The sequence below is a fragment of the Pelecanus crispus genome, chromosome 5 (assembly GCF_030463565.1).
Source record: "Pelecanus crispus isolate bPelCri1 chromosome 5, bPelCri1.pri, whole genome shotgun sequence".
Lineage (NCBI taxonomy): Eukaryota > Metazoa > Chordata > Aves > Pelecaniformes > Pelecanidae > Pelecanus > Pelecanus crispus.
Window position 1 is genome coordinate 71,766,453 of NC_134647.1, and position 21,576 is coordinate 71,788,028.

The window sequence follows — 21,576 nt, forward strand, 5'->3', positions numbered from 1 at the left end:
TGCATCCCTTGTTTTCCTAATGTATCTGTGCTTTTTAGCTGCTCATTTCACCAGGGCTCCCCCATTGTTAGAGCTGTGAATACATTTCTGACCTTTGATTTCCCCCACCACAGTCTGTTTTGGCCTCTGCAATCACCTTTTCTCTCCCCCTTCACATCCACCACCGCTGCAGGTGGGCTAACTCTGTAGCATCCTATGTTTTTAGCTTGTGATGTTCCTCTGTCAAAACTCTGAGACCACCCACTGAGAGTAAGAAAAACATCCATTTATGGAAGTGGAGAAGGATCTTAGCTATAATATTTCATGAAACAGACCAGAAAAATACCCTGTTTATCTTTAAAAAACAAACAAATGAACAACCCCCCTCACATAAGTAGTTCAGTTTTGGAACGATGTCCTGTTCCTAGACTTTTTGTAGTGCTGTCATGCCCATTACATGTATTGAATGCTCTCAGAGTTCTCAAGAGTTTTTCTCCCCTTTTAAGTAAGATGAAAGATAAAGGGGCTAAGTGTTATGTTCATAGTGGTTTTGCTTAGCACATAAACTGACATGTGAAAAAATGTTGGGAGGAGGGGAGATTTGTGGTAGTCTTGACCATATACAAATCTGGTGATGCAGTTGGATATGTGATTGAAGGAGCTCTTCCAGAGTAAAGTTCTGTGAGTGAGTTAAAATTAAGTGGAAAATCTGTGTTAACCTCCAGGGCAATTTCTTACCATGCATAAGAATAAAGCTTATCCGATACTTTGACTGGCACATGGGGGCATTGTACGAGTCATTTTAGTTCCCATTTGTGTATGGGAACATGTCTGACGGGTGAGAAAGCTCCAGGAGCAGCAGATGCTTTAAATCTGGAATAAGCTGTTTATTCAGTGTATTTTAGAAAGTCGGTGACAGTCTGGACTTTTTGTATTTCCTGTGGTAGCGTGAAGCAGTGTTTACACCTTTCTTTTGTCAGAATACAACATGTAGGACTCATTTCTTGAAATCCTAGCCATCTGGTTTTGCTGGGATTAGACATTTCCGGAATACTACACATTTCACACATTCAGTTCTTTTTCCCTGCTATTTCATGCTGTTTTGAATTTAGATCATTAGGTCTGTGGGACAAGGACAGTCTTTGTCAGACATGCTACAGTGCGTGACACAGTGAGGCCTCTAAGTGTAAATAGTGGTGATTTCAGGGCTTTATGCTATTTCCATTGAAACTGGTGAGATCTTTGGCTTTGTCAGTGGTGAGATATTACCTTGTGTTAACCAAAGCCAGCAGAGTGAAATCCTGCCCTGAACTCCTCCAGTTGCCCCAGGTCCCCCTAGAACAAGTCTACTGACTTTTTGCAAGTATGACCAGTTGGTTTTTTGTTTTCTATAGAGAGGTCATTCTGTCTTCACTATTTTATGAAGCTGTGCTTCTTTTCTGTGACACTACCATGACAAATACCTAATTACAGGAGCTAGATAGCATTTCTTAAGACCTATTAGCAACATCTGGCTTACTAATGGCAGGTAGCTGCTTCAGTCTCTTTATTACACACTTGCTGCTTATTCAGTCAATTGAGAGAGAGAGTCAATTGCAAGTAATGTGCTTAACTGGCAAATCTGGGGAATGGGACTTTTGCCACGAGGAATAACTTGGGCTTTCAGGCTCCTGGCATTGGTGGGCATTTGCAGCTTGTCTTTCTTCTCTGAGGAAGGGGAGGACAGTGCATGCCCAAAAATCTTTCCATGTTTGGCAGCAATACACCAGGACTTTTGAAATACCCTGTGGAATATTTTTGCCTCAGAAGTACTGACATATACATAATTGTTTGGGTTTAAGGATTCTTTTTAATACTTTGTTTTTTAGTCTAGAGAGAACCTACAGTAAGATTTTGCCTCTCTGCAATTCCGCACCGGGACTGGAGAAGCTCAGATGCCTTGTTTAAGCTGTGCGTGTTTAAAACTAACAGCAGGGACTGAAGTGAACAGTGAAGCTCTTGTACGGTGCCAGGAAGTACTGACACAGTGTACTTCCTCAATATTACAATATTTACATTGTGTTAATATTTTAACAGTGGGGGTTGATGGCAGGCAGAACACCTTTTTTCATTGTTTGTAGCTCAGTGAAGCATTTACAGTTTTTCAAATTTTATTTTGACGTACAAAAGCAGAAGAGATGTTCCCCAGCAGTAAAAAATTCAGATCCTACAACTGGCTAGAGCTCACTCTTTTGCAGAGGAAAATTATGATTACTTCCAGGTCAAAGAATTACGTGAAAACTAATGTGGTTATGTATGTGGGATCTGTTGCTTCACATGGGATAAAAGCCCAGTGTAGTCCCAGCTTAGCTGCAAAGATGTGGCAAGAATAAGCTCTCTCCAAGTGAATGTAGTTTGTATATAGCTGCACCTGAAAAGGTAAATTGCATTTGTCCATTTTGATCGGATTAATATATGCATTGTATGTAAAGTCCAAAGTCACTAGCAACTAATATGAAAACAGGGAAAAGAGAATGTGAAATGGCTAAACCTCTGTTTTGTCTAAGTATATGAATCTTGCTTTAGGATTTGGGACAACTTTGTTACATGACACCTCTGGAAAAAGGCTGAATTTGTTGTTCAGCTCCAGAATGGAGTTGTGATACTGAGGTTTTATCATCAGCTCAGCCGCTGCCTTGCTTTGTGGTCCTAGACAGGTCCCTTAATTTTTCTATGCACTTGTTTCCTTTTCTGGGTGGGATTGTTTGGAGAATAATCAGTGTTTGTTTGGCAGCAGTGAGATTCTACCAGCGGGGATGTTAGGAGAGGTCAAAAATACTGTTTGGTAGTCTGTAACTCAGTTTGTAGTCCTTTAATACATTTTTATGAACTATTTTTAAAGGACTGAATAGTAGATTCTCCTGCCTGAAGTTTTATTGCACTATAGCAAACCAAACAAATTCTTGAGTTTTAAAAAGCAGAGATCTCTAGTGCCTTTGGATAAAAGTCAGAGGAAGTGGTCTGTTTATTAGAACCCCCTCAAATATGTATGTCCAGACAAAAATAAAAAATATCACGCCTCTAATGTTGTTTAAACCTGGGGAATTTATTTTTCGGGGAATGAAACTGCTTTCTCTTTCTTCTCCTAGGAGGAAAAAACCCCACATTTTGGCAGTTAAAATCCCCATCTCCATCTCTCTCTCATCCACTAATTCAACACTTCATCTTAGTGAAATTGAGTCTTCAAGGGTATGACGGTACTACCCTGTCCGAATTTACCAAGGTCAAACACTTGTGGTTCCACACTGACTTGGGGAACAGCTGAAGAAATTCTTGCCCCTAGCAGTTTGTTATTCCCTGTGGCTGGAATTTACACCTTCCCTTCTCTCCACACTCCTGCATCACCGGGGCAGGTTGATTATCTGAGTGCTCCTTAATCAGCTCCAGTGCACTGGCAGCCTCTGCCCAGGGGTGCCAGTAGGAGCACTCAGAGCTCTGCCCTGGGATGGACATCTTCATCCCTGCATCTGCAGTGGATACCCAGCACTGGCGACTTCTGGGTCTGTTCCCACTAGATTCACAAGAGGTCATGGACGATACCCTGCTACCAACTGGATTTATCCCATCTGAGCAGGGACTGTGACCTCAATGTGAACAAGCAGCAGCTTGTTTGGGCTGAATTTTCTGCTGATTATAACTGTCCCTGGGGTTTTTTTCTGCAGAGACCTTTGGTTCTTCTCCAGGTTCCTTTCTGCATCAATGAAGTTAGAGTTGCTGAGGTTGGTCTTGGTTTGGCAGATGTACTGAGTCTTGCCGAATTGTATCACGTCTTTGCACAGGAGGGAAGTCAGTTAAAAATCTGATCTCCCGGTATTCAGGCGAGAGCTTTTCTTTCCTAAACATTTCCTTTTTCAGAATACAGCTAACCTGAAAGCTAACCTGAGGATCTTACAGGTGCTGCACTTTGTGGCGTGGGGAAGACAGGCGAGCGCTGACCCTGTGTGTTGCAGGAGCTGCTCTGCCAGCACAGGGCAGGGATAGTTGAAAGTGAACACCTGCACCGCATGATGAACTGCACAATATTGCTTTTCTTAAAACGATCATTACATGAGCTGAGCCAGCAGGCTAGACAGAAGCAGAGGCTGTAGCTGGCTGGGGGCACGGCTCCACCCCACAGCTGGCGGGCCTCACACCCCTGGGGCCCTGGGGTGGCAGCCAGCACAGTAGCCAGTCCCTTTTTTGGCACTCTCCTGAGTGCTAGGTTGGAATCCTGCCTCGCTGCTGCATTCAGGGCAGATGGAAGAAGAGAGCCCTTATTCCCTTTCCCCTGTGAACTTCGTCTGCAGCGGAGGGCAGGATCTAGGCCTGTGCTTTGTGAGCCCGGTGTGTTGCGCAGGCATGTGCTGATATTTCTTTGCTGCGTGCTGACAGTTTGCTTGCTAACAATCCCAGCAAAGCTGCTAGCAGAAGTAGTGTGATCAAAGTGAAATTGCATGGTACTTTGTGTTCTGTTTTTCCAGCAGCTCTAGCCTGGTGAAATAAGATACCTGATTTGGGGGAGGGTGAGGGAGGGAGATAGATATAAAGCAGCCCCTTCCCCTGTAAAGTTTTAACGTGGAAAATTCAAACTTGCTTTGAAAATTTAAGTGTTGAAGATGTGTGTGTCTCTATATATCCTGTGTATATGCTTAAAAGCATATGTAATATGCATTTATAATATATGTATGCATGAATGGCATTGTGCCCACAGTCAGTTGTGCAGGTACAGGTGACATTTGTTATATGTGTAAGGATTTCACCCTGCTCACAACTGAAACCTGTAGATACATGGAGGCTGCCATTTTCACCTCTCATTGAGGTAGGCCAGAAAATCTGAAGCCAGATCAAGGCAGCGTAAAACAAAGCAGTATGTGGTCCTACTTATTAAGTTACCTCCCAAAAATCCCTTTTGTCAAATTTCATTAGTGCAGAGCTTGTCATGAGTATGCTAATCGAACCTTAATTACAGGTTGGGTACACGAAAAGCTGCATTTAAAAATACTAGCTTTGCAAAGGTAAGCACTTGGCAGTTAGGAAGTGCCACAGCTGAGGCTCCCTGTGCAACCTTTTGCTTCTGTGTGTGCCACATACTATGGTACAGTCTCCAGTTACATGACTCTGTATGGGTTTTTTGCTTCTGTGACCATTCCTTCATTTGTTGCCTGAGATGCTCACTGAAGGAGATACTGTCCAATATTGTGTGTAACTTCTGTAGTTCAGGTGGAGGCCACCAGCCTTACTTGTTGCTCGCTGTTTAAACCCTGTTCTGAAGATAAGGTAAATACTTCTCCTTTTGGATTCTTGGTGCTCATCAGTGATATTATAATGCTCTGCACACACTTCATTAACTGTCTTTCCAGCACCCTGATTAGTGAAGTAGTGGTCTTTCCCCATTCTGAAAGGGGGAAACTAAGGCACACAAGCTGAAGTTTGAAGCATCTTTGTCTTAAGTATGCCGTTTTTCAGTCCTTAATGGTATACAGAGAACTCTTACTGTTGAAATAATCTTTTCAATTGATGATAGCTGTCACAGGGTGACACTGATCAAAGCAAAAGCACACAATCAGTGGCAACCTGCAGAAATTAGATTTACGTTTTGCATTCAGCAGCATCTGTAAATTCCTCTGACGGAAGGGAATTTAAAAAAAAAATTAAAAATCAGCTCTTCAGGCATCATTCATTTGCCTTAAATATTAGCAATTCTTTTCTCCTCTTGCAGCCCTCTGCCTTGTACATTTAACACACATGTTCTAACAAATGAGGCAGGCATTCTTCTGCCTCATTACACAACCTTGATTCATCCCAAGGGCATAGTCCATCTTTACATTGGGTGAAGAAGAGATCGAGACTGGGGAGAGAGGAAAAGTAGGTGAGTGTGTTTATGGATTGTGTCATAACGTGTACACACGAGGTCTTAATTAAGGATGTATAAGCAGCATAGTTCTAGCTTTTCTTAATTGAGTGCCCAAACTGTTATCCTGATGTTCTTTTAAGTGTGTGTGTATGTATTTATAGATGTGACACTTTTAGAATTAGTGAGGCTACTGTGACTCTTGCTAATGGAGTGGCTGTTATCAACATAGAGTCAGCCACCAGAAGGAGATGGGATGCTCTGAACTTCAAAGAATATCCAGCTCAGCCTTTGTAACCTTGGCCGGGAGTGTACGCTGTTACTCTGCGGAGTAGTGCATGAGCAGTCCAGTTACCTTGCAGAAAGAGGCAGAGAATGGAGCATGCCCAACATAGAAGGATGCAAAAAATTTAGCTGCTAAACAGGTGTCTTCCAAGCATGTGCAAACAGTGGTTTTTCAGACTTAGCTTGATGTAGTATGGGCACTTTTTATGTTTACAAATGTAATGCCCTGACGAAAAGACAGCCTTGTGCCAAATTGCAAGCATGGAAGTGCAAGAGCTTTTCAGCAGAGCAGTTGAAATATTTTTAACATGGACAAAACAAAATATTTTCCATAATTTTGTTCTTGGAAATAGCTGAGACATTTTTGATGAAGCTAGCAAAAAAAATCAGCTTGAGGCAAATACCTGGCATGGGTAATTTCAACCAAAACAGTTAAACTTTGGCAAAGTTTACAAACAGGTGAAGACAGAAACTTGCAACAGGAAATGCTGGGTAATTTGTCTATATGCACCCAATTGTACAACCTCTGAAAGCCAGTCATCTGAGTTTTTCTGAAGGCAGATGCCACTGTGTATTTGCTCAGAGGTTATGACTTCTCTGTTACGCAACAGAGTGGCAATTGCATTTTCTAACATAAGGAGATCTTTGGAGTTCATTTCAAAACACTATGTCCATATATCTAAAACAAAGTTGATAGCACACGTCTTCCTCTTCTATGTTAGAACATTTTAAATACTTTTGTGGTGTCCTTCCCCTTTTTTTCCCTCCTCTTCCTCATAAAAGCAAGGTAAAATTTTTGTTGTGTTTAGTAATGTGTTTTGCAAGTCACCATTTTGTCCTGAATCTAGTACTTCTAAATTGTTGGGCGTAGAAAAAGCCACCATTTCCATTGCATGGTCACCTGGGAGCTGGGCAGCTGTTTGTGGCCAGGAGGAATGATGCGTGATACTGGAAAGGCAAGAATGATAAACAGCAGCACTGTGGTTGATTCGAGAGGTCTGAGTAAGCATTAGCAGTGCCTTGTCCTGGGAACGCTGAGTGCTAACGGTCTTGCTTGCCACCAGGGAAATCCACTTTCCCTGGGGAGCCCTCCTCTCGGGGTGCACCCTGCGAGAGGCTGAGCTGGAGCTAAGGAAACAAATCGGCTCTTCTGCGGTTCTTCCAGCGCTGGCTGGAGAGCTGCCTGCCAGAATTTGCCAGCAGAGAAACTCTTCTCTGAACTGAGCAAATTTGCAGTAAGCTTTATAGTCAAAGTCAGTATGATTTGTTTGCAAAGTTAAACACTGGGGTTTTTTTTTTTTTTTGAACTGCTGCAATAAATAAGAGCAAATCGTGTGAGGTCATAGCGCTCTGCCTTTCCAAAATGCTTCAGCTGCAGTCCCAGAGCAAGCTTCTCTGCTCGGCTCCCCTCTGCTCTGTCCAGAAAGCCTCCGCCGGGCCAGCACTAGGAGGGGAGAGGAAGGTTTGCTGTCTCAGTGCTCTGTATTCTGAGATCTGTGGCCGTGAGAAGAGCTGCAGCGGAGCCACCCTTCTCCTCCCCAATAAAAGGCAGGGGCAGTATGAGATCTTTGAAAACTGGAGGTGCGAGTGACTGGCTCTGAAGCTCCTGCTCGGATGGCTGTGTGCTATGCTGTACACAAAGGCCCCTGCAGGTTTATATTAAGGTGCTGCCCAGACTAAACCAGTGCATTTTTTCTTTTTCCCCTCTAAATGCCTTTTTATCATTCAGGCTGTCACCTGTGTTTCCTGGCAAGGGCTGCTGGCTGGGGGAGGTCTGGCAGAGCTGAACACCCAGCTTTGGTGGTCTTTGTGTGGCTGCCTGAAAGATGGCTTAAAACAGAACCTGCTCTGTGAATACCTGCGAGTTAACATGTGTCAGCCGTGTGGCTGGAAGATTTCTCCTTTGCTGTAAAGAGAGATTTTATAATGAATACTTTCCTTGTGATTAAAATGGGTAAATAAACAAGTAGCTCCTACAGGAAGTATACTGTGTGAAGACAGGGCAAATAGATTGTAGCTTTCCAAACAAGGAAAAGAAAAAGGGGGGGGGGGGGGGGGGAACCCCAACCAACCAACCAACGAACCCAAGCTCCTCCTTAGTGCATTTAACCTATTAGAATGTGAAATGGCAATTTATCTTTCCCATTTCCTTTCCTTGTCAAACATATCCAGCTGTTGGAGCTTTCTCTGCTCCTTACTAGAAATGCCAAGATTTGAAATTTGTTGGTGTCCTCCTCCTTCTCCTCCGGACTGTATTACCATTATCATCTTTCCGTGGTACCAGTCAAACTCACCCCTGAAAACCTCAGGAGAAAAAACCCTAATGATCAAAACCAGATTTAAACGAATCACAATTTTCAGCAAATCAATTCTGTAATAAATGAAATTCCTTTTCCTGTTAGCAGACTTCCTGGGAGCAGACATATCTCTGGATGTGCTGAATTGGAGCTGATTAACTTCATGAGAAACTGCAAATCTTTCTTTATGAGACCACGATATGCCACGGTGAACATGTGCCTTAGATACTCGAAGCATGCTTGGTCACAGCACAGTATCCTGTTCCTAACGCAAATTTTTGTAAAATAAATGTTAAAATATTAATTTTGTCCTCTGTGATTTACAGCATCAGATAATGACCCTTTGGATTCCCTATGAAAAGTGAATGTAGGGAGGACATGAAAAAGGTCATTCAAATGTCAGTGCAAATATTATAGAATCACAGAAAAATTTAGGTTGGGGAGGGACCTCTAGCAGTCTCTAGTCCAACCTCCTGCTCAAAGTAGGGCTAACTTTTGTGTTGCTCGGAGTTTTTTTGCAGTTGAGTTTTGAAAATCTCCAAGGATGGAGACTGGGCCTTGTCCCAGGACTGTACCACTCACTGGAAAGCTGTCGTCTTTATGTCCCAACTGGAACTTCCCTTGTTGCAGCTTGCATCTGTTGCCTCTTGCCCTTTTACTGTGCACCTCTTGGAAAAGTCCGGCTGTCTTCTATATTGATTCACTTGTAGTAATGGAGAAGTGTAATCAGATCCCCCTGCAGCCTTCTCTTCCCCAGGCTGAACAAACCCAGCTCCCCCAGCTTCTCCTCCTGCGTCATGCACTCCTGGCCCTCTTGGTGGCCTCAGCTAAGCTTGCTCTGATCTGATAATAAACATTAAAAATTGTTAACTATTTTTCCCACTGTTTCATGCAGTCACAGTTTCCTTGGGTAGCCTTCAGTCAAATTGACTTCTGTCTTCATATGAGATGTGGATTTTGAACCAAGGAGGAATGATAATTCTTTTATCCATCTATGTGTGCTGCTTTTCTTTTTTTTTCCTTAAATCATTGCCATTTGGACAGTATCATCCTAAGCATTCCTTCATGAGTGCAGTACATTTTCTTCCACACAGAACTACTCATATGTAAGATAAGACTTGGGGTGGGACATTTCCCTTGTGAAGAACCTTGCTGGACATTTCCTTGTGAGGATACAGTCCTTATATGTGATATCATGGCATATTTCTCTTGCGGTGGGAAACATAATTCTCCTGTATTTTCTGTTCTGTTCAGATGATCTGAATTTCTCCCCAAGATTGTGAAACTTTCAAGAATTTTCAAGATCATGTTTTCCTTTCTTCCCCTCTCTGGTTTGCTTCTAAATCTCTTCCACACCGCTTCAGTCACTGACTGATCCTTCTGATATGCTGAGAGTCCCCTTTTACTCACAAGTTGAATTTTTGGGAGAGAAAATAGTGATTGTTTCCCTACTATTCCCCTTCTCATAGTTTTTGTACTCTTGGTGTTAGTTCAATGTCAAATTTCATTGTGCCTTAGCCAGTCAAATGAAACATGAACAGTAATAAAGATGTCTGTAGCACTGTTGCTGACTTTATTATTGCATTGAATTACTGTGATGGGAGACTTTAAACTTCCTGCATATAGAAGGGAGAATAAATGCTACTAATGATGACAGGGCACACATGCCTGAATAGAGTAGCTAAGAGGTATCTTCATTAAGTCAGTGAATTACCAATTGATAATAACATTTTAAGTTGCTCGAGTATGAGGTAAAGGCTGATCTTAGAACAGAGTCTTGAATCAAAGTTGAGCAACTACAAATTGCTTCACTTAAAATAAAGTAAAAAAAAAAATTAAAACAGGGAGTATAACATTTTAAACAGCTATAGTCTATGAGAAATGCTGAGTGCTGTCTAGTTAAGTTACTGGATTTGAAGAAGTCAAAGACCTGAATGTGGAGGAAGGGTGACATTTCCCTAAATCAAAGACACAGATATGAACTGTAGCACACACAGCATTTTGCACCAAATCTTTCTGGATGAATACCACCTAGAAAGAGCATGACTAAAAGTAGGCTCGTGAAGAGAGATGGGATTCATTGGTCAAAAAGCTGCTGCTTAAATTCTTCAAGAAAGGATAAAGTCACAAAAAAAGAAGTCTAGTCTTATCACAGGACAGTAGAACATGTTGAAAATGCCACAGTGAAGAGAACAGAAGAGTTGTTGTACAGGCAGGGGTGGAGCAAGGATTAGTAATCAATAGTGAGGATGGGAATTAATTAAGGTAGAATGATTGCTGGGGAGAAGGATGTAGAAACGGGACTTGTACAGGTGGAAGCAGGACTGAATTATATACCAGAGCTTCCAGTTTATCTCCCAGACTGCTGAAAGAATGGGTGTGTTGTTAAGTCAAACTGAGAATGGGTGCATTTGATTGCAGACCACCAAGCATGATATCTGCATGGAGAAACAGAGCAAAGCGATGCAGGCATCTACAGTGCCTTTCATGCAGCCTCAGTGGAGCAGGGTGAAAGAGCTTACCCATGTGAAGCTGCAGCCATGTCTACATTTTTGACATGTTTTCTACAGACAAGTCTGAAGCATTTAAGTCTGTCTATCTAAACATATACTCGTGCACCTAAAGTTTACATAGTTCATCAGTTTTATGGACATACGTCAGCTTTCTCAAATGCATCATATGCATGTGTTTGTTTAGGCATGCTATCAGGATGCCTATGTTCAATGCACTTTTCAGAAAAGGAGCCTAATTTCAAAGGCATTTAGAAAAGAGTTGGTAACTCAGACGCAGATGGCTGCAAAGGCGGAGGTGGGAGAGAATGGGGAAAGATGAGTTCTGGCAAGGAATCACATTTGGTGCAGGTGCACTTGTTTTAGAAGAATGGGATGCTGTCTGGGAATGAATGAGATCCATTCCTCAGCAGCATGTACAACCTGCCAAACACCCTGGGTGGCCTCCGACAGCCTTGGAGACTTTTGGTCAGAGAAAAGTTCTAAAAATGTCTAAACTTGCTGGCATTCCCGTGCAAAAGCTGTATTAGGCGGGAGCTGCAGGGCATTCTGGTTGTTTGGCGAGCGGGCAGAGTTAAGGTTACTTAGATGACCTGAGCTGAGTGCGCACACGCTTTCAAAGGATTTGAGTGTAATTGAGGAGTTTTAATTTCTGTGGTCAATTTTTCAGAAAGCTGCCTTGTTTCCCAAAGGGTTTTTTGGCAGAAGTGGAAGTTAGATCCCGACTCCTTTAAGTGCATCCAGACTTGGTGGAACTTGAGAACAGCTTTTTATGTGGTTTGCATCCATACCATCCCTTCCATACTTTGATCTGGATCCTCTCTACATTATGGTGTCTATGACTGTCACTTGCGTGTTGTCTTCTGCTTTCCCTCCATCATCCAGAATGCAAGGATTTCGGTGGTGATTCTGCAGTTTTGGGAAGTCATTCATAAACTTGAGCTGCAAAGCAAAGCTGTGCAGTTGTACTGGCTTGCTCTGCAATGGCTTTTGAAATATTGTCACGCATGCTCTTATGAACGTTGGGAGTAGGTTGCTGTCAGACTTGAAGGTTTTGGTTAGAAAATAGTATGGAAAGACAAATGAAGCACAAATGCAGTCATGTGGAATTACCTTTTAGTAGAACATCTCTCAAAGTTTCCTTGCCTTCTCCATAGGTTTTTAGCTCCAAAAATAATAAGAGACACTGACAAATAAGTAATTAATATGAAATTGGGGGGGGGGGGTGGGAAGAGAAATATATTTACTCTTTTTGTGATAGAAATTTTGAAAGTAGAATAGGACGAATAGAATGTAGCAAGAAATAACATCTTTGATGCTATGATCTGTGTTGCAGGTTATTGAATTCGGCACAAGTAATTGCTTGGTAGTTTATTGGCTTGCCTGGTTACTTTGGAGTTTTCCTTTACCATAATTGGTCTTGGGTACACCAAACAAAGGCAAAAACATTATTGCAGGATATAAGAGCAGCATTAGCCTTCTGCAGGGATGTGGTACATCTTATAAATTTATCATTTGAGATTTTTTTCCTTTTGTACGTAGTCCTTGTCTGCTTTCTCCACATTGTTAGCGTGTCTCAGAAATTCCAGCATTTTTAGCAGTGAATCAGTGAGAAGGGGGAAAGGCCTGTAATTGCTTTTTCCATTGTGCTTGTTAAAACCGCATTGTGGGAAATGGACCCAAACACTGTCTTTTAAGTGGTGTTGAGTATGAGGCAGGTGGTATTAACTCAGGACTGCATTAACTCTTTTCAAATCTCTTTCCTGTTTCCTTGAGGAAACATGCCTGGTGTATATATGTGGCAAGGGCTGTTTGCCTGCCTCTTGCATTGACATTTTAATTTGGTCCATGATATAAATATCATTTCCCTAATCCCCCTTGCCCTGACCCTGTTTTGTCTTTTCTTCAAAGTGAGTTGACTTTTTTTTTTTTCCTCTAAGGAGGGGGGAGGAGATGGGAATGGTGGCTGGCTGCTGTAGTTTGGAGCATTAAATGCTTGGGGAAAAAATCTCAGAGTAACTGTTGTTTCTTTCTTTGTATTCACATGGAAATTTTTAATCTCCATCAAAGGATCAGGAGAAAATAACGTTGAGATTTAACAAGAGAGCTCCCAGCTTACATGGAATTTTTAAATGTTATTTGGCTTTATCCTTTAAGTGATGAGAACCATGAACTATGTACCTACAGGGTTCAGAATTAACTTTTCTCTTTCTTCCAACACACCCTCTTTTTTTTTTTCTTTCTCCCTCCCTTTTTCTTACATCTTTATTGTTCTGCATAAACATGCAACTTCTTTTTGGCCAAAACTATAAGTGCCTTAGGATTTGTTTAGTTGTATTTATGTATACATTTCTAACATTAATTATGAGCACCAGTCTGAAATACAGCCTCATGTTCTCCTTTTGATGTGATCTGAAAGAATCTCTGTTGAAGGCCATGGAGCTAAGATCAGAACCCAACCCACTGTATGCTTGCATAGTTGTACAAGAGCTAACATTAGCTTGTTTAAAAAAAAAAAAAAAGGCAAAAGTAGGTCTAAAGGGGCTAATAATCTGCTTGTTTGTAGTGGGGAATCACAAATACTATCTGCACCTGTAGATGTAGCTGATTGTGCTAATAATGATAGCAAGGGAGACCCCCTGCAACTAGCCCATGGAGAGTAAGAGCAGATTTCATAGGTGGGTGCTGACAGCAATGGTAGATTTCATGCTTCATCACAGATTAATAAAACAGGGAGGATATTAAAATGCTAATACTCATTAATACCTTTTTATGGTGTTTAACATTAAACATGGAAAATAAAAATGAATGACAGCCGGTAAATGGAACTGACAGTTGTGTTCAGGGTGTCTGAAGCTAGTGAGAACTAGCTGCAGGGAATAAAAGCTGTGGATGCTCCCATTCCTGCTGTGGGTCAAGCCAAACAGCACCTCCTGGTACCTAGACTTTTGCAAGGTCACCTAAACTTAAACTTAAATAGACTCTTCTATTATTATAAAACATTTGATGACATTTTTTCTTTACCAGCCTTGGTCAAAACCATTATTTGCTGTGTCATATGAAAGACAGAGTCTCCAGCAATACTTATGTCTAAGAGCAGAAATCACAGCCCAGTGAAGCACAGTTGTGAAATTACTTTTTTTTTTAAGTTTAGGTTGTCAACATTTGCTTTCTTCCCCAAAACTCTTCTTGTGTTTCAGTTGGCTCCATTGTTCATTTCTTACTAAAGTTTCAATAAGCTTCCCTTCATCCCAGAGGCAGTTGCATTTCAGCAACAAGTAAAAGTTGGCCCTCTGTGGCTGTAATGTATGTAATGTAATATAATACGATATAATATGATATAATATACATAGAGACAAACTTAATTCTGCCATATCACAGGCTGTTCTAATTTCATTTGTGGTTAAAACTCACTGAAAACTTCTGCGTAGCTGTGTTTAAATATGAAACTTAAAGATCTAGGGTATTTTCACCTAATATTCTTCACAAGTAAAAATTTTTAAGTCAGCATGAACCTTATCTGTGCCCTTGCTGTCATGCAAAAATCCCAGTAACACTGGGAAGACATCATAGTGCACAGGGTCAGAGGATAAAGGGATTCTAAAGGCATGGTACTGATTTCTCTGTGGTGGTGATAGTACTTGGTAAAGTTACAGTTGTTTGACCAAGTATCCACTTTTGTACCTTAACATTTTAGGTTTTAAATAAAATTAACCTTGAATATCCTATGTTTATAATGCCTAGGTCTGAGTCTGCAGTCTGCAGAGCTGACTGCAAATGACTGATGTGTGCTCTGAGCTATTAGGTACATTTAATATAGACTTTTCCAGGGGGTTTCTTTGTTTTTAAAAATTTTATCTTCTCTTGAATTCCCAGCTGTTTCTTGCACATGCACGATGAATTTCAACTGCCCTGTTCTCTTCATTTCCCCAATGTATGCACTGTCTCTTGCCCACATCCCCCTTTGTTGTGACCTGCTGTGTGAGTGGAGGATTCCATTCCCAGATATAATTTTAATTTTTATATGGTTAAAATCTGGTCAGAATCAACCCCTTTCAAAACTGCTGCCATCTCCTGTTGTTCTCACAGGACTGAAGCCACATAAGGTGCTCCAGGGATTAGTCCCTCCTTCCTTTACAAGCAGCAATTTAACGGCACTCTCAATCTTTGGCTGTTTAATTGAAAACCTACTACTTTCTGTCAAGGTGAAAACAGACAGATAATCACGTCAAAAATCAAATTTTGGGGAATGAAAGATCACAAAAAAGGCTCGTCACTTGAGCTGGAATTTATGAAAGCATGTTTATTTTGGCAAATGTTTCTCAAAAGCAGGTTCATTTTTATCCTCTCTACCGTCTGGATTTTCCTGTGAGGTGTCAGAGCATGGTTATTCTGATTTGGCTTAGAACTGGATTTCTGCCAAAATTTTGTGTGTGTGTGTGTGTGTGCCCTCCTCTCCTTCTGCCCATCCTCCCACTTTCTTTCTCCTGGTCATAGTAGATTTTCCTCGTCATAGTAGATTCACCTTGTGTTGATCTTAGTGGGTATTTCATTCTTACGTCTTGGTGCTAAAGAAAATAACAAGCTTAGAAACCAGGGTGACGCCACGTTGTGAAACCTGAAGAGAATAAAAAAAGACTGCTTTCTTCAGCATATACAATCTTACACTTATTTCTTCTTAATATAGGCACATGTAGTTCAGGATTTGATTATAAGAATTTTTAACACACTAGACCAGAAACCTTTTTGGTGTGTCTTCTCCTGAATCTACATTACAGGCTAGTTGGTTCTTCCAAACTCCTGCTAATTTTTTTTCTCTCAATGAAGGGTCTTCAGTCCTATCCCTCCTTTGATTTAAATTCCTTTCCTAGTCCCAGCCAGATGTTTGGTTTCCCCTGCTGTTGACAGATAATATTCTCACGCTATCACTTCGTATATCCACATTTGCAAGATCTGTCACAAAAAATTCTCAAATTTTTGTCACCAAGTACCTTACTGCATATTTTTTTATACTTTCCAAAGGCAATTTCCTTTAATATCGCATATAAATTCTGCTTAAACAGCAAGCAAAGACAAACCTTCCTGGTTTTCCTTTTCCAGTAAGAAGGGTGTGTTTCTGAGCCACATCTTATGGATGACCCGGAGATTTACTCCAAAGGAATGTGGCTAGCACTTCAGAGAATTGCAGGAAAGCTTTAGGAGTTTGGCCGAGAAAGAGTACACCATCAAAAACCAGGCAAAACTTTGTCTTTCCCCCTTTCTACCGCTTTCATTTCCTACCATGTTGTGTTGTCCTCTGCATCAGACTATTTAAGACTGCCAAATACTTGGATATTTTATAGGTAATATATCTTATAAATGCCATGGCCAGCCTCTGAGGGAAACACAGGATTGTCGGTTTTGGATGGAGTATAAAACCCAAGCAGGAAATCATTGCTGAATGGCACAGCTGCGGGCAAACATTGTAAGCTAGTAAACTGCCCATCTGCACAGCCACACGTGTGTCGGAGCGCAGGGCCAGGACGGCCGTGGCAGAGCGCGTCTGTAAGTGGTTAGCAGGGAGAGATTTGGTGATTAAAGAATGAAGTGTTTTGCTTCATTAGTTCCTGAAATACAGCTATCTGAAGGTGATTATAATCTTATTTTCAAGAAGGAGGAGAGACTGAAGACTAGAGCTTTTCCTTGTCTGTAATAAAAAATACAAGCAGAATTTCAGATCTGGGATGGGTTAGATCATCCCACTACAGGACGGAGGATGTGACACAACCTACAGTTGGGGACTGAAGGAGAAGTTTGTCAAGAAAAAGGAAAACGCTGTATTTGTTCATAGGGCTGAACTGGTGATCGCATCTGAATCATCCCATCAAAGTTAGAGACAGGAAAGACTGTTTTGGTCCTTTTTCTGTTTCACTATCATTGACCTGAACAGGAGCCTGGGCAGGTTATGAGCTGTATGTTTCTTAAAGTTTGAACAGTTTAAGATCTCCCTTTGCTAGAGATATTGCCAACCAAAGTCACTTTCAGGAGACTCATTCTAGTACTTTCCTTTTTTTAATTTAACCTATAGTTGGTTCCCAATTTTGCCATCTTTCATTCTAAATAACTCCTCTTTCTTTGTGGGTTATCGTTTGTTGAGTTCCTCTAGCCAAGCTCTCTGTGTTAGTTCTTCCAATCCTTCCTCTGAAGTTTAGCACTTCCTCTTATACATGCCAAGTTTGAGTTCATTTTCCGCATGATTTTCCCAAGCACTGTTTTAAATAATCCACAATTCAGTAACTAAATGCAGATTCTTAAAATAATGAAACAACAACAATAAAGCTCTTTTAAGACTACATCTCATGCACTCCAACTTTAAAAACTGTTGATTTGGGGTTTTTTTCCAAATACTTTATTGAAAAATAAAATTATCTTCTAATAGTCAAAATTAAATTACCAGTGTTATAATCCCATTGTATAGTAGATCTTTGTCTATTGGGAAGTGGTTTTTTTTGTTCATTGTAATGTATATATCAGTGTAAGAGGAAAGATAATCTAGTGATCAGGGTCCTTAAGGCATAGGTGGCTTGGGGTCAAGTCCCTGCTTTATCACAAACCCCTCTTGACTTCTCTGCCTCCTACTATTGGGGTGTCAAAATGAATATAATAAAAGTTGAAATCTTACGCAGGGAAGATGGGTGTATTGCCAGCTGAAGCCTTTGGAAACTTCCTGTTGACTGATGTATTTTGGATTGGGGCACCTAAAGAGCGTGAAACTCTTGGGACCTAAACTTTTTAAAATGTATTGATTTCTCTTGGTTAAAGAACAGAGTAAAGTGTTCTTGATGTTTCTTGTGAGCAGGAAGACATCATTAATGTCTGTGTCATAAATAGTTTAATTTAAGGATCAGATTTTTCAGATATCCCTTTTTTTGGTCACAAAGAAAAGGAGCTGCTTTGTGTTTTCCTCTATAGGCACTTTATTTTCTCTTTTCCTGTCAATTGATGCCATTTCTTAAGACACATAAAGTAGATTTCAGTTGTTGTCGTTAGGATGTTGGTACTGTTCTGCATTCCATCTGCACACAAGCATGAATTGCAGGGTGATGCCATATTAAATTATAGGCATCTCTGTTAAAATATAGGGGAATTAGTTCTAAAGATGAAGCTTTTTCCTTATGTTGAATCTTCCGTATATTGTAATGCATTAAGGAAGCATGTGACTAGTGGACAATTTCTTACTGTCAGATATCTTGGAGAACCTGGCGTTTTGATTTGTTCTCATGAAAAATGTTCAAAATGTCTCATAATGTTATGCAAAGAAAATGAAGACATGTAAGTTTTAGTGTTCATGGACTTCTTGTGTGCTTCTCCTTCCCCAGGTCAATCACATCTCTCCGGAGTGAACTGATTCCACATCTGGTTAGGAAACAGTTCTCTTCTCCTACCTCATTGGAGCAAGGACTAGACAACAAAGATGATGACCAAAAGAAAAAAGAACAAGCATCCCTAGGTCAGTACAAGTGTCAAAGATCTGATGAAGGTTTTAAAGCCCATATGCTACAGCTGAATTATTGGGTAGAGTACAGAATTGGCCTGAAACACTAGTTTGGGGATTTTTTTTTCCCTCTTATACTTCATGATAGCAAAGATTATAGTAGATTTCTTTTTCAAATACTACTATGCATTATATAAATATTTTTGTTCTCCCTTATTTTGGTGTAAATCCAAAGCAAATCAGCTAGGTGCTCTATATTTTTTTCTTCTGGAATACAGTATAGGTAAATGCACTTTTGAAAATGTAATTTTAGGAGGGAGTTCCTAAAATTGTATAGGGCAACAGACTAAGCCTTAACCTCCCTGCACTGGGAACTGGACAGGATCTCAGATCTTGGAATTTATTTTTAGCATTTCTGCTCTCTCCTTGTGTGACCTTGGGCAAAACATTGCATCTGTCCTGCTCCGTTGGTTCCCACCTGCAGAATAAAAATAAGCACTTACTCACTACATGTGATAAAATCTGTTAATGATTGCTAAGTATCTAGCCATTCAGATGATGTGAGGCAAATATTTCCTTTCACCAACAGTATTTTAATAGTATTCCTCCTCAGAAAGTATTTCATTAAATCCTGTCTAACTTCATGCATGTGTGTGTTCTCCAGACATTTATAGCTTCATAAAGGAAGATAATAGCTTGCTGAAACCTGCTTCAGATAACTCTTGTTGGAATGATCATAGAGGAGATATGAACGAATCTCTCCATGAAGGAAAAGTGCGCTGCTATGTCCATATAATGAAAGAGGGACTGTGCTACCGAGTGAATACTCTTGGGTTGTATATTGAAGCTAACCGACAGGTAAGAAAAATACAGAACTGCCACATGGGAACACAGCAGTAGTTTATGGGACATTTTAGCTTCCAGGAGTGGCTCCCAGGGATATAGCTGAAGAGTGTGTAGGAATTGAACCAGTGCCATGTTCTCTAGGCACATCATCCTACTGGTTGCTGGATAGGGACATGAGGCCAGGAAACAGTTCTGTCACTAATTTACTCCATAGCTTTGATTTAGCTAAGAAAACCCCCACCCCACACACTCCTGTTTTTTTGAGGGTGGCAAAACCTGCAGCCAAAGAGCCAAGAAGTGTGGAAAATGAGGCTGGAAGTAGCTTTGGTAGATCATCTAATCAATGTCCTCCATGTCCTAAAAGCAAGATCGGTTCTGACTGGACACTTCCTTCTAATAGATGTTTATCTAAGTGATAATGACAAAAGGTATTAAAGATTTGCAGGAAGACTTAAACTACGCATACATTCAAATTGCCTAATGCTTTCCATTATGAAAGAATTATGTTATGAACAGGTTTCACTACGGTGGCACTCCAGGTAAACAGAGATGAAATGTTGATGTGTTGTAGCTTTCACTTTCACACTACTGAGGATTCATAAAACAAAAGATCACAGGGAAGGATTAGAGAAATCCTGTACTAGCTAATGAGCTGATGACGTACAGCTTCTAATATGTTTGGGGGGGGTTGGGTTTTAACTACACTGACTGATGCAATGTACAAGTTCTCACTTCACTCTGCTAGTGATGAACTTTGTTGCTATCAGAAGTGGACTGTTTCCTCTAGGTTTGAAAGACCAATAGGGAGTGCAGTAGGGAAAGACTCAAGATTTCTGGAAGTGGGGCTGGGAGAGTGATAAAGTTGTATTGAGAATCCTGGAAGCAGTGGCTGCCTTGCCTTTGCTCCCAGATTGAGTTGATTTCTTTTTAATAAAATGAATGGATGAATTTATGCAAATCAGAATTGCAGTATGGCAGAGTGAGTTCACACACTAGAGCTCTTTCTCCTTGGTGTCTGTAGAGGAGCACAGAAATAAAGTGATTTGTTTTGCAGTTAGGGACATGGGGAAGAGAGGAGGGAGGCAGTACTGCTGTCAGAAAGGGAAAACTTTCCCCAAGAATATCAGGAACAAGTGTGCCCAAAGGGTTAAGGGAGAACACTGCTTGCTAGGGGAAGTGTGCGTGTACATTTGGCAGCAGCCACTTCAGTAAAAAGTTATTGAGTTGAGCCAGTCAGACTCCGTGTGGGTTTTTTTGTGTTGGTTTGTTGTTTTTTTCAAAACCTAAATATTCTACATTTTGGTCAGTTCAGGAAGTGTGTTTGCTCCTGGGTGGTACATAGAATTAGTGTTTTGAGATCACATGGGGCCTTCAACATTGGAAAGGATTTTCTTTGAATTTTTAACTTTTCCAGAATGGTAAAATTTCTAAGGAAACTATGTGGAGGTAAAACATAAAATGGAGCTTAATGAGGGGTTGTGAGAAAGGAGTTCCTTTTTCCAGTGCCACTGCATTTTGTTTCTCTTGCTAATCCTCATAAAAGATACACATTTAATTTTATCGGCTTTTTTTTACCTGTTTTGTTGGTCTCTAAGGAAGACTTTGGTGTCTTGTTTGCTCTTATCTTGGTCTTCACAGACCAGATTCTGGTTCCCTGGCTGCAAAGCCGGGACCTATAACTTTGCTGTCCAAGAGGACAGACTCACGGAGCAGTAGCAGTGCAGTCCAGTCCAGTAGCTGTGGGAAGGAATGGCATCCTAACCCATTGCCCTTCTGGTGAGGAAACGCTTTACTCACATCATTTCACTTCCAGCTGGGTTTCTGGATGCCTGCAGCCTGTGTGTGGGCAGGTGGGTTCAGGAGGGAGTTATCTTCAATAGCAGGAAATAGTTTCTTTGTAAGATGAATTAAATCCAAACACATCTTAAACCTTCCCTTGACCCAGGCACTCCCTCTGACTCCTGCCCCCTATCTAACCTTCCTTTTCAGAGCAAAATGCTGGTAGCTTTCTTGGGTCACCCCTCAGGCTGCACTGCCATTGACTGATTCTAATAAGGGCTTTGCTCTGGCCAGTAAAATCCTTTATTTATTTCACCACGCCACCTTTCCACTGAGGACGGCAAGAGCCTTTCCTTGTTTCTTTCCCTTCCCACGGAACAACACTGGATAGTAGGAATCTTTCCAACCTACATTGTAGGTATGCTTTGGTGTGTGTTCCTTTCTATCTGTTGTGGCTGCCCAGCTATGTGTCAGGTGAGGACAACAGCCCTTCACCAAGCCAGCATCAACCAGGTGGATTGGCCTAGTTGGTGGTGT

The 21,576-nt window shown here is 41.1% G+C and overlaps 1 protein-coding gene across 2 annotated transcripts in view; it reads left to right on the forward strand.

The window, feature by feature from the left end:
• EIF2B3 (eukaryotic translation initiation factor 2B subunit gamma) overlaps positions 1 to 21,576 on the forward strand; it is a 104,851-nt gene that overhangs the window by 51,618 nt on the left and 31,657 nt on the right. For both annotated transcript variants that reach the window (XM_075710431.1, XM_075710432.1), the window contains exons 7-8: positions 18,299 to 18,429; positions 19,079 to 19,272. In XM_075710431.1, coding sequence (XP_075566546.1) covers positions 18,299 to 18,429; positions 19,079 to 19,272 — 325 coding nt within the window. The remainder of the gene's footprint in view (positions 1 to 18,298; positions 18,430 to 19,078; positions 19,273 to 21,576) is intronic.